This window comes from Rhamphochromis longiceps, linkage group LG9 (assembly GCF_057381845.1).
Source record: "Rhamphochromis longiceps isolate RC_006_pf linkage group LG9, R_longiceps_female_GT1.1, whole genome shotgun sequence".
In the NCBI taxonomy this organism is placed as follows: Eukaryota; Metazoa; Chordata; class Actinopteri; order Cichliformes; family Cichlidae; genus Rhamphochromis; species Rhamphochromis longiceps.
Genome location: NC_140565.1, coordinates 15861529 through 15878417, shown reverse-complemented (window position 1 = coordinate 15878417; position 16889 = coordinate 15861529). Strand labels below are relative to the sequence as shown.

Genomic DNA, 16889 nt, shown 5'->3' with positions numbered 1-16889 from the left:
ACAGGTTTTAGCGTAACTAACATGAGGGAAAAGGTATTTTCCCAATGATCAGTTAGTCTTACTACAATAAACTTAGGTGAGGGAGCACAGTATGCTGTTTGAACACTGATCTCTGCTGAAAATGCCCTTTTGTATATCTGTGTAAATATTCCATTAATAGTTCTAAATTATGATGAATGATTCATTTGTTCCTTACAGCAGGGGGGTGTCTAGAAGGGGAGCAAAGGGGCCTGCATCCTGAAATATGATAGGCTGCCCCATCAAAGTCACTGTATTAGAAATATTACTACAGTACTGTCTTATAGTGCCCCAAACCATTATACAGCATAGAACGGGCCACTGGTGCTACTGATTCTAGCTCTTATTTAAGTAAAAAGTTTTGAAAGTGGTGTTTTGTGCACCAGTTTGTTTTCACTGGAGGAATATTTCTGACTGAGTATTGAGATTTATGTCAGTGTTCTCCATGGGTGTCATGTTATTTTCGTCAGACAGATAACGCTGCCTCCACATGAACAGAATCAACTTTCTGGGATTTCCTTAGCTGGATGATTGAGCATGTACCAGGAACAGTGTTTTCAGCAGAGGGGGCGGTAGTGCTCTTCCCGTGGGGTTTCTAATACCACAGGGAGAAGAAGAAGAAGAAGACGCCGTTGCTATGCGACGACGCTACAACACTCCCATGAACTGCTAGGCATAAATAATCATTACTTAGGCTAGCAGCTCATATTTCAGGGGCGTCTTCCGGTGACTTTCTGTTCATCAGTCCAGGTAACAGGCTACAGTTTTTAAAGCAAGTACCATACAGTGGATTAATGTCGGTGAACATACTATAATTATGTTTGGTGGACTAGAAATTAGTATTAATTTATTAAGTTGAATCGGTAAAAAAAAAACGGTACCAGATGAGAGTGTATATGCAAATTTTAAACTTACTTCTTTGAAACACACTGTATTCATAATCATATGTCTATATTCCTGTCAAACTCCCATGGCTAGCACAGACAAATTTGAAGCACCAGAATGCAGTCTTTATATTAATTATGTTTTTTTTGTCAGTGCGGGTGATTTTTATTGTAGTTTTTAATTTTCTATTGGATTCTATTTCTTTTCAACTAATTGGACATTATTGCATTGTTTATATTACAGCCATGCCTCTTCCAGACACATTCTACTGTGCCCAGCAAATCAACATCCCTCCCGAGCTGCCAGACATCCTTAAAGACTTTACTAAGGCAGCCATCCGAACACAGCCCAAGGATTTGTTGCAGTGGTCTACAGCGTAAGTCTTAATGTCTGTCAATGAAGGTTCAGGTTAAGAGTAGAGATGTGTGTGATTGTGTTTTATTCCAGTTTAATTCTCACAAACAGGAGCATAAACCATGTCTCCAGGCTACATCACTGTAGGGAAAGGCAGGCCCCTTTCACCTGTGCGTGTCTTATCGTTGCATTGACTAGCTGTAATTAGATCCCAAGGGCTTTCATGTTAGTGCAGCAGTTAAACTATCTTACTGTCTCGAATAAAGAAAAACCATGCTAAAAGCACTCGATGATATGGAAATATTCAATTTATTTTCTTTTACCTTTTATTTCCTACCTCTAAGGACTCTCAGCATCCTCTTCTTTTTTATTGACCAATGTAGCTTGGCTTTGTTTATAGCAATAGACAATAAAGTGAGTCATACAGTGAAGCGAAAAAACAAATCGAGCGCCTCCTGGGTGATGAGATGTTTATGTTATTAAAGTAATACTTGGCTCTGTTCCCTTTCAGAGATCCTGAAAGTCAGTAAATGCATGGAAAGTTATATTTTTTCTTTTCTAATAATGAAGTGAAATATGCCACAGCATGCCTTTAAAACCTCTCACAAAGAAAAGCAAATGGTATATTTGAATGGTATACTTAGGAAGCTTGGGGGCAGATGAATTTCTGAGAATGGTGATGCTAAACACAGTGTTTAAGAATTCTTTGCTAATTATTATGACTGTGTCCTCTTCCAGATACTTCAGTGCGCTGTCTAAAGGAGAGTGTCTGCCTGTTAAGGACAGGCTGGAATTAAATGTTGCCACCCAGAAGACGGACACTGGGCTGACTCCAGGTCTTCTGAAGATCCTCCACAAACAGGTAGTTTCTCAACAGCAGGCTCATAACCTGTAGAAGTTGTCGCACAAATAAAATTTTTATTCTCACTGTTGCTTTTGAAAGAAATAAATGCATTTACTTTATCACATATTTGCGTTTCGTCATTTACTGTTTTGCTTTTATGGGTATAATTATAACTTCCATTGAGTTTAATGTCCAACTTTGATTACTCTTCTATTCTTTTATGCGTGTTTTTATGTGTGTGTCTCCATATAGCAGTGATGTTTCCCGTGTGGGTCATTAAAGTTTCATATTGTCTTAAATCCATTTTATCTCACCTGGGCTGTTTACTGGCATCTCGGTGTGGCGGATTCATTAAAAGAAATGAATAATTAATATTTCCTTAAAAGCTAGCACTTAAGCGGCAGCATAAATCTTGTGAGAGTGCTGCTCTTTTGTTGTCTCGAGTTATTCATTTTGTAACATTTTAAACTGCATTGATAGTAGAAAGTCTGAAAGAAATCCAGAAAATCTGAATGCAAAACAAATGCAGATCTGTGCCATTATTTGAGAGATTATTATTAGTGTTTATATCCTGCTCAAATCTACTTTTTATTTGGATTACTGTGCATCAGTATTTGCGGTTATTTATGCCCTGGCTGTCCACATATAAAAGTCTAGAGAAAAAAGAGATTGTAAGTAAATAGAGCCACCAGATTCTCCATATCCAACCTTGTTGTTTATTTGTGGAAATAGGACTCATTTCAGATTTTATCTAGAAAGTGAATAACTAGATTTCCCCCCCTAAAGTCTCCTAACCCCCCATTTTTTTTTTATCATCAAATCATAGCTGTCGCCCAAGACAACCTGTAGCAAAGAGGAACTGCAGGCGAAGTGGAAGGGCTTGTGTCTACCTGTGGCTCAGCTGGAGACCCTGCTGTCGCTGGGCAGCTTTGGCTCAGATATTGACTGGATGGAGTTTTTTGCCCTGGGCTGCAGCGCTCTTGGAGGGGTGAGGTGTTCACAATCCTGGCTATAAATGCAAATACAACTTTATATACTTCTTCCTTTGAGCCTTAAAAACCTGGTGCGAGGCCAAGCACAGCTGGAGATCCTCCAGCAGCACACTCTAGTCTCCAGGTGTTAATGTTAGATCCAGGAATTTGCAATGCAGTCTCCATCATCGGGGTCCCCTGGCTCCAAAAAAGAGTGACTGGATAAATCCTTCAGCAACTACTTGAATCTTTGCTTCGCTGTTAAGCCAATGATATTTTTTTTGGCTTCACAGATTCAGATAGAGCAGTAGTGACAGATCAAAGAGAATTTATTTAAGCATGAAGAACTTTACAGAAGATAAGTTGGTGTCTAGGAAAGCAAATGCAGCTAAGCATTAACAGCATTATGTGCTCAGTGTTAGTAATTTGGGTAGAATTCTACTCCTGTTTTCAAGGCTCTTGAACACTTTAACCACACGAGGGCACTCTTATGCTACTTAGATTTAGCTGTCTGAGTTACAGTGTGTGCATGCAAGTATATTTGCAGTGTGTCTTGCTTAAATGCGATGCAACAGCAAACTAATTCTTTGTTTTTGTGGCAACACAAATCCTCAGACTCTTATCAGTTCGCTTAAGTTTGCCTGCGAGATCCTAACAGAGGATGAGACGGGTGGTGCCGCAAAGATCCCGTTCGACACCTTTGTCAGGCTCTACACTTACCTGGCTCAGCTAGACGGGGACGTGCCACAGGAACGCATTGACAACTTCCTCGGCACTCTGCAGCCACAAGTGTAGGTGTCATTTTCTCCTCAGCTGTCAGTCACACCACAAGCAGAATGGGTGTAGTAGTGGAAAATTGAGCTATTTTGTATGCATAACTATTTTTTTTTCACACAGCGTAATTAGTTTCCCAGTTTGAATTATTTCTTCAGTCCGAGCTAAAAAAAAAAAAAAAAAAGGTTTTTGTTTGTTTAAAAAAAACATTTTCCTCTTTTGTAATTCAGTCATAACTCTGGATGTGCTAAGCAGTATTTTAACTCTGTTGGCCCAACATTTCTGCCAGTCAGTGGCAGTTGGCTCAGAAGCACAGACAGTTTAAGCGCTAAGCCATTTCCCACTATAGCCTCAGATAATGTTGTGAGATTGTGATGTTCAGTGTTGTGAAAATCCCTATGCTGCTGAGTGGAGCTGTTGCACTGATTCGCTGGTTTCTCTGCCCGACAGCAACAAGCAGAACGGCATGATTCAGGTTTCCAACTTCTACCCCAGCAGGAAGGGAGGGAAGCAGAGGCAGAAAGCAGTGGAAGAAAGAAGTTAGAAATAGGAATAAGGAAATGATGGCGCCCAATTAATAAATGGAGCAGCTAACGCTTCGTCAAGCACAGCTGTTTTTCCAAAAAGAAATTGGTCCCATTAATTGTTGGCATCAGCCACTGTGGCCGATTATTCATCAGTGTCCGGCTGAATCAAGCCGCTATTATGAGTCTGGTTGGATTTAATGAGCAGCAATAGAAGCACAAAGCTGCCGTGCTCAAACTGTCAGGTAGGGCGTGTGTGGATGCCTTTTATTTCCCATTCCCGTATGACTCGGCTAGTGAAGTTCATTTATCATGCACGCTGCCTCACCACATTTGGCCTCTCTGCTCGCGTCTGCATTTCACCCAGCAGACCAAAAAAAAAAAGGAAGTCAAATAGATAAGCGCCTACGCCACAAGAGTGTGAGTTTCAGCTTGCATTAGAGACTTGTGTTATATTCACTCCTCTGTGCAGTACTGTAAACAAACACAGGCACATTTCAACACCAGTGACAGTGACAGTGTGAAAGGTCCAGAGGTCCAGAGATACAGTATGACTGTTATTAACATATTTGCCTCTCATACAAACACACACAAAACTGCTACGCTGGAGGTATTTCAACAGACAGCACAACAAATGGGATCAGAGAAAATTCTGTCTTCAGACACTTTTGGCATTTGGTCGCAGGGGTGGAGGATACACGGACACACAGATACTGTAGCTTACCCCTTCCAGGATTGCAACTGTGGTCAAGTCAAAGAAGACTGGAAGACAGATAGAGCCCCCGCTAACTCGATAACTGCAGGCTCTCCGCCCATATGACACAGCAGAGAAAGAATTTTGTCAGGGCTTCCAGCAGTGATCTTTTTGTGCAACGCCCACGTTAGAACTGAGTAAATGAGCGCGCTGAAAATAACTCAATATTAACTGTAATCTGCTCATAATGCTTTTATATTTGGAAAGATTCCTATTTGTATTGATAGCTTTTATGTCTGGCTGAAGTCTGAAGCAGAGATAACTCTGGTATCAAAGATTTAGCGCACGATGCAGACAGCGCATAATTTGTCTTCATCAAATAACACAACATTCAGAAGCCATGCGTGAGGATGTGGATCGCCCAGCTGGAATTACAAGGTTAAACAGGACGAGATTTTTAGCTGTACTTATATTGTATTAAAAGAGGTATATAAATTGACAAGTAGAAAACATAAACACTGATTTGAACTTGGTTTCCTGTGGATCTTTTTTTTTTCCCAGGAGCCGATGAACCTCTTTTGATAAGGAAATCAGGAAGTTTTTGATTCTGTGCAGGGTTTTCTCATATACAGGAATTTGCGGCAACCCCACACGTTTTATGCATAGCCAGAGGAAATATAACAGTTCCTTTTTTAACTACTTATTAGGGATTCATTCACCATTACATAGTGGGCATTACTGTGTATCAGTTGCACAGAAATAATAAAAAAACCCATTGATTTTTCAAAATACAGACTAGCCTTGACTGATCATTTTTTATAAGGATTATAAAAACGGCCCATTTTGAAACCGGAAAAACCCTGCGGGGTTATAGTTTTTTTCTTTTCTCAAAAAAGTACATGTTTGTGAGCTGGTACTTTCCAGTGATCTAGGAATTACCCTTAATGCTGTTACTGCTTACAATAAAACACTATGTTGAAAGCTCAGTTGTGTATTTATTCAGTCTGCAAGCACTATTGCTTGCATGAGTGTTAGGGGCTTCTATTTGAAAGCTTTTTGATCTAGTGAATTATTATGTCGTTGTTAATTGGATTTAGATACTCTGGTAATGTTGCTACAGTAAAACAGCAAAGTAGTAAAAACATGTCTTTCACCCTGTGCACATAATTCTTTGAGATTTACAAAATCCAAGCCTCATGACAGCAAATTACAAAGAGCAGCCTCCTGTTGACTTAAATCAAACTAAACCTGGCAAAGCTGGCAAACTGCACGTGTTTTGAGACACAACATGTTCTTGTTCTTTAGAAAAATGTCTGTCTTGTCAGTCACACCTGTCTTGGTTGACAGTTCTAGTAAAGTAAAAGTACAATCCACCAAGAATGCTGTGGCCTCAACACAGAGAAGCATTACTATCCTCCTCCTCCTTATCATCATTAGTTTATTTATTTAAAACATGTTGAGGGAGAGCCATAGAGGTGCCGAGGCACACAGTAAGGTGCAGAAGTAAATTTATGAAGCAGCAAAAGAAGAATAGATTGTAAATCACTGTATATGTAAATACCTACTGTTTGATTGCGACACATTATATGCTCCTCACAAAGCATTCCTTGGATATCCTCAAATTTCTCTCCAATAAATTTCTTTTTAGGGGCATCTTGCACTATAATAGTCAGGCTTACAGTTACAGATGCTGTGTGCCCCCTTTGTTTTAGGATGTTAGAACATGGAAAAACATGATGTAATTGCAAAGATGTCAGTGGTTTAGGAATCTCAGCTTTAGGGTGGACCTTGTTGCGCAGCCTTTACTGTTTCTCCAACTTTTGCTCACAACATCACATCTCCAGGGATGTGACAAATGTTGCAGGGCAGTGCGAAGGAAAAAAAAGGCAGTAGAAGAGAGAGCAGACACAAAGGCTTCATTCTACAGTGACTCTGTTGTGTAAGAGATTTCGGGGTAAGGATAAGGGAAAACATATTTCTAGCTGTTTTCTGAAGTTGCAGAATTTATCGTTCTGTGAGCTGTATTGTTGAACTGGGTTGAGCTAGACTCCACTTTGGGAGCATGAGAGCATTGTTGGTTTGAAAGATTTATGGGTAGGTTTTATCAGTCGGTTAGTTTCAGTTTACTTCAAAAAGAAAATCTAGATAAGTAATCTGTGATGACTGGAGATGTTTGTATGAATTGTTTTGCTGTATATATATGAATGAAATGAATTTAATTGACATGTAACATATTTAGTGCGTGTATATTACAGGGACCTGCAACATGGGATGATAAAGCCACTGGACTTTATCTACTGGGACGATGTGGCTTCAGCTCCATAACAAACGTTGCACACCGAAGCTGGAGGTTTAACAGTGGAGGTGGATTCGAATCCTAAAAGGATTGTGCATCATGTGCTGATATGTCAAAAATAACGAAATGATCTGGAAATACTGTCTACATTGTAAATGCTAAAAACAGAAATATGGCTGAACTGTCTGTGATATCACCCTCACTTCTCTCATACGTCTGGGGTATACGCTCACCGCCATCTTTAAGATGGGATTGACAGGCACCTGTCAATCAAGCAAAGACCCGCAAAGCATTTTCTCTTTGAGCCTCATTATCTTCCTAATGGAACAGTGATCTTAAAATCCCCACTGTGACACATATCAGCAGGTGTGAATTTAATTATTGAGACTTAAACTCGTTCAAAAAAATACTGTAATTACTTTTTGCATTTTGAGAGAGGACCTCGGGGTTCGGGGTGGGGGTGCTTCATTACATTCTGGGATTTATTGCAGCCATTATCATGCTGCCGTTGAAGGACCAGTATTTTATACAGCTTGATAAGTCCCTTGTACAGTAGCATTACCTACATGATTATGCACAACAGTCATTAGTTGCTCTGCAAGACGGCCAAAAAGAAAGTGTCCCCTCTTTCACTTTGAAGATTTTATATATCAGGACTTCTTAAAAATTATCTGGTCCTTACCAGGTTCTAAAATGATTTAATGAGACAAAGGATGAGCAACATCACGTGAAATATTACACAGTTTCATTATTTGATTAATGAAAATCAATGTGTGTGAAAAACTAAGTAAACTGTATGATTCTGTAGCTGCTTGAAGTGATAGTTTTTTGTGTGACTTTATCAGTCTCTCACATCACTGTGAAGGGATTTTGCTGTTGTACTCCTTCCATTAATTGTGGTTTTCTTGCATTTATTTATGCACAGCTCTATTAAGGTCCCACCACAGTGTTTCAGTCAGGTTGAGGTCTGTTAATTGTATGCAGTTCACGTATCTCGTCCTGTCTATGTAGACAGGAAAAGATAGAAATTTACATTTAACTATTACAACCTTCCTGGTCTTTGGGATATAACCTCGAGTTGTGTTCACTGACAAAGACGCATTCAGACTGATGGAAACATGCTGGCAATCTGTCTGCATTTATTAATTAGACAGCATAATCTCAGAGTGGTTGCAGTCTTTCAGGGTCAGACTGGGACTGTTTGCAGAAAGGTTGCCTCCTATCAGGTGAAATGAGTCCTCTGGGGTGAGTTGCCTGCTCTTGGAAAGATTACATCTATCTTGTTTTCCACTTGTGAATCATTTTCTTACTGCAGAATGATGGACCAGATTATTTGGAGATCACCCCACAACCAATCCCAGATGGCCATCAAGAATTGGTAATCTAAGGTCTTTGCTGATGTCTTTCCTCCTTAACACACACTTAAATGCTACAGACTAGTACTAACAGCTGCTGATGATCAGTTGATCAAGTGCATTGGATTAACAGCACCTTGCAGCTACTTACTGTCTTAATTCCAATATTATGTAAGGTTGCACTTGTTTGTAGTTTTTACACACACTGTTTTTGCCATACTGTTTATTAAATAAATAATAACCCAGTGTAATGCTTCATGTGTTGTTGCCTAGTGGAGGATGTATACTTGAATCCTTAAAACTGAAAGACGATTTTTAAAGATTTTTTTTAAATTAATCTATTTACAAGCCTGATTTTGTCTTTGGTCTGACATCATGCTACCAATACGTAACATTGATTGGTACAGCCTGTATTTGGGAGGGTTTTTTTTAAACACATGAATACACAGCACTTAATTAAGGGCCTCTAGTGATTGATTAAAATTAGCTAATTACCACTTGTAGACTATTGAATTTTTTTCCCCCTACTTAACATTCTACAAAAGCTTTTTCTCACCATGGATTTAAGTGTCGCCCTCAGCTTCTGAGTGCTGGTAGTGTTTTCTGCCCTGGCTTCATTAACTTATTAGGCAAGAATATCAAGGTTCTAATCAATAATCACCACGTTAGGGTCAGTGCTATAAAGAGAAAAATTTTTTTCCAACCTATTCTCAGACAGAAACAATCCTTTAAAAGCCTGTCATAAACACTTAATTTAAGTCACATTTTCAGTTCATTACACACATGCATGCACCTAACAGTTCAGTGCTTGTGCACATACAGGGCTCATAGTAGATCATTGTGAGGGACTCCTGCTATGTGCCAAAGAGGGGAGCATCGTGGGTGTTTTGGCTGCTTGAGGTTTTCAGGGGAAAAATGAATGACTGAAAGAGGAAAAGCATACAGGAGCCTGTCTAAACATACAAGCAACAGCAAGGTCATTTTATTTTCTTGCAGAAAAATTCAAGAAAACTCATCTTTCTTTCCTGGAAAGAAGAGTTTTCACATACAGTGGGATGCAAAGGTTTGGGCAACCTTGTTAATAGTCATTATTTTCCTGTATAAATCGTTGGTTGTTACAATAAAAAATGTCAGTTAAATATATCATATAGGAGACACACACACAGTGATATTTGAGAAGTGAAATGAAGTTTATTGGATTTACAGAAAGTGTGCAATAATGTTTAAACAAAATCAGGCAGGTGCATAAATTTGGGCACCACAAAAAAGAAATGAAATCAATATTTAGTAGATCCGCCTTTTGCAGAAATTGCAGCCTCTAAACACTTCCTGTAGGTTGTAGGAGATGGCCATTCCAGAACGTTGTACTCTGCATGAATGCCTTAGTGGATTTTGAGCAGTGTTTCAGGTCGTTGTCTTGTTGAAAGATCCAGCCCCGGCACAGCTTCAGCTTTGTCCCTGATTCCTGGACATTGGTCTCCAGAATCTGCTGACTGAGTGGAATCCATGTGTCCCTCAACTTTGACAAGATTCCCAGTCCCTGCACTGGCCACACAGCCCCACAGCATGATGGAACCACCACCATATTTTACTGTAGGTAGCAGATGTTTTTCTTGGAATGCTGTGTTCTTTTTCCTCCATGCATAACGCCCCTTGTTATGCCCAAATAACTCAATCGTAGTTTCGTCAGTCCACAGCACCTTATTCCAGAATGAAGCTGGCTTGTCCAAATGTGCTTTAGCATACCTCAAGCGGCTCTGTTTGTGCTGTGGGCGGAGAAAGGGCTTCCTCTGCATCACTCTTGCATACAGCATCTCCTTGTGTAAAGCGCGCCGATTGGTTGAATAATGCACAGTGACTCCATCTGCTGCAAGTTGATGTTGTAGGTCTTTGGTGCTGGTCTGTGGGTTGACTCTGACTGTTCTCACCATTCGTCGCTTCTGTCTATCCGAGATTTTTCTTGGTCTGCCACTTCGAGCCTTAACTTGAACTGAGCCTGTGGTCTTCCATTTTTTTCAATATGTTCCTAAATGTGAAAACAGACAGCTTAAGTCTCTGAGACAGCTTTCTGTATCCTTCCCCTAAACCATGCTGGTGAACAATCGCTGTCTTCAGGTCATTTGAGAGTTGTTTTGAGACCCCCATGTTGCTACTCTTCAGAGAAAATTAAAAGAGGAGGGAAACTTACAATCGACCCCCTTAAATGCTCTTTCTCATTATTGGATTCACCTGTGTATGTAGGTCAGGGGTCAATTTGAGTTCCAATAATTAGTTCTAAAGGTTTTGGAATCAATAAAATGGCAACAGTGACCAAATTTATGCACCTGCCTGATTTTGTTTAAACAATTATTGCACACTTTCTGTAAATCCAACAAACTTTATTTCACTTCTCAAATATCACTGTGTGTGTGTAAATATGATATATTTAACTGACACTTTTTAATCTAACAACCAACAATTTATACAGGAAAATAAAGACTATTAACTATTAACAAGGTTGCATCCCACTGTACACGCGTCTTATCGGAAAATGCCTTTTTACATGAAGAATATTCCATGGTAATGTTTTTTTTAAAGTAATATTACTCTGCTTATAGGTTAAGACATATTTCAAACACATGCCGTGAGGACATTCTGGTTTTATTTTAGAGTTACAGCTATTTGTATACACAACTCCCCATTATCAGAGGCTCAAAAGTGACTGTTTGACTGCTTGAAGTCTAGAACCCACACATACAACCAAATGCTGTGTTTCCTTGCTTGAGATGCTCTGTCAGCAACTGCCTGCTTGTGGATCACACTGCCTTCAGTAAGTAAAAAGCCAGCTCTGCAAACCACAAGTATTTCCACTCATGAAAGCATCTTTTGACTGAAGACTTTGACAGTGATAGTCTTACCTCCTCAACAGTGTTCTCGACTAGATGTGAAAGAAACCAACAAAGTAATTCAGAGTTCGTCCACTTTAATAGTTTTCTGTCTTTCAGGCCACTAAAGAGTTTGCTATCTCTCTCTGATATGTTTATTTAAGTTTTGCAGCCTAATGATGGCCACCCTCACTTGCATCAGCATCTCACCATACCACAAAACTACTTGTCAGTGAACTGTTCAATTGCTTATGAGCCTCTGAAAATGATGACTGCATAAAAAACGGCTTCATGAATTTGAGCTGAAAGTCAGCACTTCAGTCACATCTTGATTTTTTGATTTAGAAATTGGTTGAGGAGGTGTAAGCAGACAAAACGACAAACATTGTGTCATGCCAAAAACGTATGGACCCAAATGTATTCAGTGGATCGAGGACTCAGTAAGACACTCACACTTTCATGAAATCCACACATTATCAGAAGTCCTTAGGTCAGCTGATCTGTTAGAGAAAATATGGTTTGTCTTCTGAGCCAAGGTTGAGCCAAAGCTGTGCATGTGAAGCATGTGATGTGCAATAAACACGATGTGATATAAATATGACTACAAGCAGTGATGAGCCATTGACCTGATTCATACTTAATACTGTGCTATTTTTAATAAAAGTCGCTTAAATTACACTTGCCACCTTACTGGTGGTGGTTTAACATACATATTTTCATGGTGATTTAATAAGTTCAATCACTTTGTCAACTTTCCATTCGTGCAATAATGAACAAAGTCTGATTTGCAACGAGGCTGTTCTCAGTTATCAGGCAGAATCCTGCACCGTGGGATGCTGTAGGACATATACAGTACAGAGTGTATGTCTGCAAATGTAAAGTGTCCTTATCTGAAACATAAATTTCCCAACAGCTGTGTTTCTGTCCTAGGCCTTGATGATAAAATGTCCCTTTGAAAGAGATAAAGAGTTCCTATCCTAAATTATCACCCTTGTTAATGTACCCTTCCATTTTGAATGAGAAGAATGAGAAGAGTGACACTGTGGGGATTTGCATGTTGTAGCAGGTTATTTGATTTTATAATACAGTTGTCTAACCATCATTTATATATCATGATAGAAAACAAACACAGGAAATAAAGCTGAATAATGACAACAACAACAATAATAATAATATAAGGCAAACTGTTTCGCATAAGAACTTGTAATATGATGCCATCTTTGAATCCCTGCACTTTAATGGGCTCTAGTTATTGAGTTTAATCCCCTGAAAGACCAGTTTAGTGCCAAGCAATACTAGCCAATTTCTTTTTTACTAAAGGAAAATTGTTGCTTTCACGGGAGCTTTATTCTGCTGAACATTGCACTGAATAGCACTACTACAGCTGAGGGATGGATCAAAATGTAAGACTGGAACAGAATCCAACTTGAAGTATTAACACTCAATTGCCTGTTGGTTTGCTCTGCTTAGCTAAAAGGATTGTGGTCTGACACCACAGGCCTGTGATAAAGCCTCCTTTGTGACAGTTATAACTGTTCAGCTGTGGTTATTTCAGCTGTGTCTGGACTTCCCTTTATAGTTAGTTTCTCTCTTTGCATTACACTGCAGCTGCATTACAATAAGAGGTAGTTCCAATATTTTGTTCACACCCTTTTTTATAAATAAGAGTAGACTAGATATTTGGGAATATTGCAGGAGAAGCAGGGGAAAAGAGAAGTAAAAGAGTCTGTTCCTACTATCTGCCCCCCCGTTTTACTTCACGTGCTTTATTCTGAATAGCTCAGTTTAAAATACTATATAGGGATAAAAATCTGCTAGATAGCTAGGACCATCCACTTTGTGTGCATTTGTGCGTGTGTAACAGGCTGACTGCATGTAGAAGTGATATGTGTTTCAGCTTAACAAAGAAACAATTAATAACAATACAATAGCAGAATAGCAATGACAGCACAGTTGTATCAGTGTTGTCATGCGTTGCACTGGTTGTCTCTTGTCATGCATAAACAAATGTTGCTAATTTTATAGCAATCACACGTTTGTTTCCCAAGGAGATGTTGCACTTTAGTCTTGAAGTATGAAGGAGGCTGTGGTGCAGATCCAGGACACACTGGAGAGATGACATCTCTTGGCTGGCTGCATAAGCTGGTAGAGGTACCTGGAGGGCAGAAGGTCTGGGCTTGCTTGCTTAGGCTGCTGCCTCCAAGACATGGATGGATGGAAGCTTACATTTGTTCTTTTTTTTCTTTTTTTTTAAATTCTTTATTTCTAAACTATTACTTCACGAAAGTGATTACAGGCATTAATCAACACAGTTTACAAGAGAAAAACAAAACAAAACGAAAAAAAAAAAAAAAGGAACACTGAACAGTCGGGAGTGACCAGTTAGCTAGGTTGGTAATTTCAAGCTTTGAAAAGAAGATTCGGCTTATGGGTATTGGCATATAAGACCCACTTATCCCAACACGAATGGAACCAACACACCCTGTCATTGACATAAGCTGTTACCTCCTCCATCCTATAAATCTCTAGCGTAATTTCCCACCATATTGACAAAGTCAGTATATCTTGCAAGGACCATTTCTTAGTTATACCTTTCTTACTTGCAACAAGTAAAGCTCTTAACAGACATGTATCATTTTTAGACCAATTCTGCAAAATCTCCAGTGTTAAATTAACACTGGAGAGTGTCTATATGGGTCCACACCTCTGAGTGTTAAATACAACACTGTTGAGTGTTAAATTAACACTTTTGACAGTGTTATATGTTTAAAAGTAACCTAGTCAGTTTTGAAGATTAACAATGGCTAACACTGAGCAAGGCTGATTTTCTAACACTGGAATATTTCTAACATTTTGAGTTATTTTCCAGTGTTAGAAAATCAGCACTGCTCAGTGTTAGCCATTGTTAATCTTCAAAACTGACTAGGTTAATTTTAAACATATAACACTGTCAAAAGTGTTAATTTAACACTCAACAGTGTTGTATTTAACACTCAGAGGTGTGGACCCATATAGACACTCTCTAGTGTTAATTTAACACTGGAGATTTTGCTGTGATACATCCAAAAAAGATTGTCTTCATGTCCAAAGGGAATGTACAGTCAAAAATGCCTTGTAGTGTACCATGAATGTCTTTCCAGTAGGTCCGTAGCAAAGAACAATCCCACATAATATGGGTGTGATGTGCTCGTTGGTGTCCACAGTTTCTCCGGCACACAGGAGGATTTGCATCATAATGAGCCTTTTGACACGGAGTAATAAAGAACCTTATCATAGACTTCCATCCAAATTCCCTCCAGCTGCTGGAGGAAGTACTCCTCCATTGCCGTTCCCACATCTGAGACCATTCCTCCCTTGAAACACACACCCCTCCCTCCTTTTCCCATAACATCTTCACATAGTCAGTTGAGTGGGGAAGCTTATTTATAAGAAAATTATACAAAAAGGAAATGAGTCTTGTATCGACATCCCCACTATACGCCTGTCTAAACAGAGTTACCAATTCCACATTAGTGTTTGACATCACACCGATTGTTGTCTTTATATAATGTCTTATTTGCAAGTATCGATAAAAATCCTGTTTTTCTAGATTGTATTTCTGTTTCAGTGTGTCAAAACTAATTAAGTTCCCATCCTTAATCAAACTATTGAATGTAGATAACCCTTTAGCAGACCAACTTTTAAAATGTGAGTCCAATTTATTCGGGACAAAGTCAGAGTCATATGCATACCATTTAAATAAAGCCAAATCCCGTTCCAATTTAAATTCTTTCACGACTTTTCTCCATACAGTAAGTGTACATGACACCCAGGGGTTGCAAACCTTGTCAATACATTCTCGAATGTTCGAATCCATCAAGACAGCTTGTATTGGAGAAGAAAACATGCTCTCCTCAATAATCTTCCATTGTGCTTGGTAGCTTGTATCACACTAATTGACCACAGTCTTCAGCTGAGCACCCGAAAAGAATTTTTTGGTGACGGCAACACCCATCCTCCCGCCTTCTTATGTAGTTGTAAAGTTTTAAAACAAACCCATATAAACCGCGATATTATTTTATCCCATTCGTTGAGCTTACATTTGTTCTAATGTCTTCATAGGTGCTGCTTTGTTGCACAGAGTGTGGCTCTTTCCTAACCTGTCATCTTTAGAGATCCAGTTTTGTCTTTGTTGGCCAGTCTCTATGAACTGATACTTATATAAACAAACTGGTACATATATATTGGATTTCTTCTCTATTTCAGCATTCAAAGTGTTTTCTTATGCCAAGCCTCATTCACACACGCACACAAGCATTTCTTTCTATGCTGAAGCACTTTTAACGTAAGTTGCACTCCAATGGACGCATCAGGGGAAGCGCAGGGTTCAGTATCTTGCCTTGAAGAGCCGGGGATTAAACCTCTGACCTTCTTACTGGTAGAATATCTGCTCTGTGTTTTATGTGTGTTTTGGTGTAGTCAGTCACTGTGCTCAGATAGTCAGATTCCCACCATGCACTGACTGTTTTGAGCCAAAAACCAGTGGGGTTTGTTTTTGTCCAGCAGGTAATGGAATTTTTCTTGTTCTTTTTACATAAGTTTCAGGGAAATTGTGTGAAATTGTTGTTTTTTTTCCCTTTCTCTCAATATAGCAAGTTTTTGTAATTATAATGTTGCAATGTCACTTTTAGGCCTCTCCCAATAAGTTTCCACAATTGTGAGCTGACTTGGTTTGAAATCTATGAAAATTAGTTGGTGAATCTGTGAAATGACATCAAATAAAAAGGGGAAATAAAAAAGGCTGCAGCTTCACCACAGATCTAAACTAACTCAAAGCTGGAGGTGAGGCATTCGAGTCTGTGATCTATTGCTCTGGTGTCTTTGAGTCCTCTGCTGCCTGAGCAGAAAGTGAAATTTCACAGATATATATCTCTGAAAGTGCTAACAGTGACTGATACCCACACAGCAGCAGAGTGATACGACAGAGATGGATGAGCCATGGGAGAGCAGAGCTCTCAGCTGGGCGTAGATGAAGGTATAATAATAATAGGGACACACTGGGACTGTTATGCACTTGATTCTTTTCCAAAGCAGATGATGTCAGCAAATTGATGTTATTGTTACTGAGAGAAAAAAGGATACTACACTACACTACATCTTAGAATTTGAGTTTAAGACAAAATTCCCAGAAATCCTGCCTTTCAGTGTAAAGTCGAATGAAACAGTCATCAGAATCAAGCAGAGGTCAGATGTAGAGAACTAGCGCAGACAGTGTGAGCTGATATTGCTTCTGCAACATCATCTATGTGAGGTTTTCAGAACTTCTAAATC

The 16889-nt window shown here is 39.2% G+C and overlaps 1 protein-coding gene across 2 annotated transcripts; it reads left to right on the top strand.

Moving 5' to 3' along the window:
• Window positions 1–643: 643 nt before the first annotated feature.
• On the top strand, window positions 644–8955 carry ropn1l (rhophilin associated tail protein 1-like). 2 transcript variants are annotated; one of them, XM_085418476.1, is made up of 6 exons: window positions 644–768; window positions 1147–1279; window positions 1996–2119; window positions 2928–3089; window positions 3688–3863; window positions 7320–8955. In XM_085418476.1, exons 2-6 carry the CDS (start codon window positions 1149–1151, stop codon window positions 7387–7389), a joined length of 663 nt encoding a protein of 220 aa, XP_085274602.1. In that variant the 5' UTR covers window positions 644–768; window positions 1147–1148; the 3' UTR covers window positions 7390–8955. The 2 variants fall into 2 exon arrangements, with proteins under 2 accessions (XP_085274602.1, XP_085274603.1); XM_085418477.1 differs by lacking the exon at window positions 7320–8955 and adding an exon at window positions 4297–7313.
• The last annotated feature ends 7934 nt before the right edge of the window (window positions 8956–16889 follow it).

Coding starts and splice junctions, on each gene's coding strand:
- ropn1l (XM_085418477.1), top strand. CDS start 1,149: ATGCCTCTTCCAGACACATTCTACTGTGCCCAGCAAATCAACATCCCT. Junction 1,280..1,995: donor TTGTTGCAGTGGTCTACAGC/GTAAGTCTTAAT, acceptor GTCCTCTTCCAG/ATACTTCAGTGCGCTGTCTA. Junction 2,120..2,927: donor TGAAGATCCTCCACAAACAG/GTAGTTTCTCAA, acceptor ATCAAATCATAG/CTGTCGCCCAAGACAACCTG.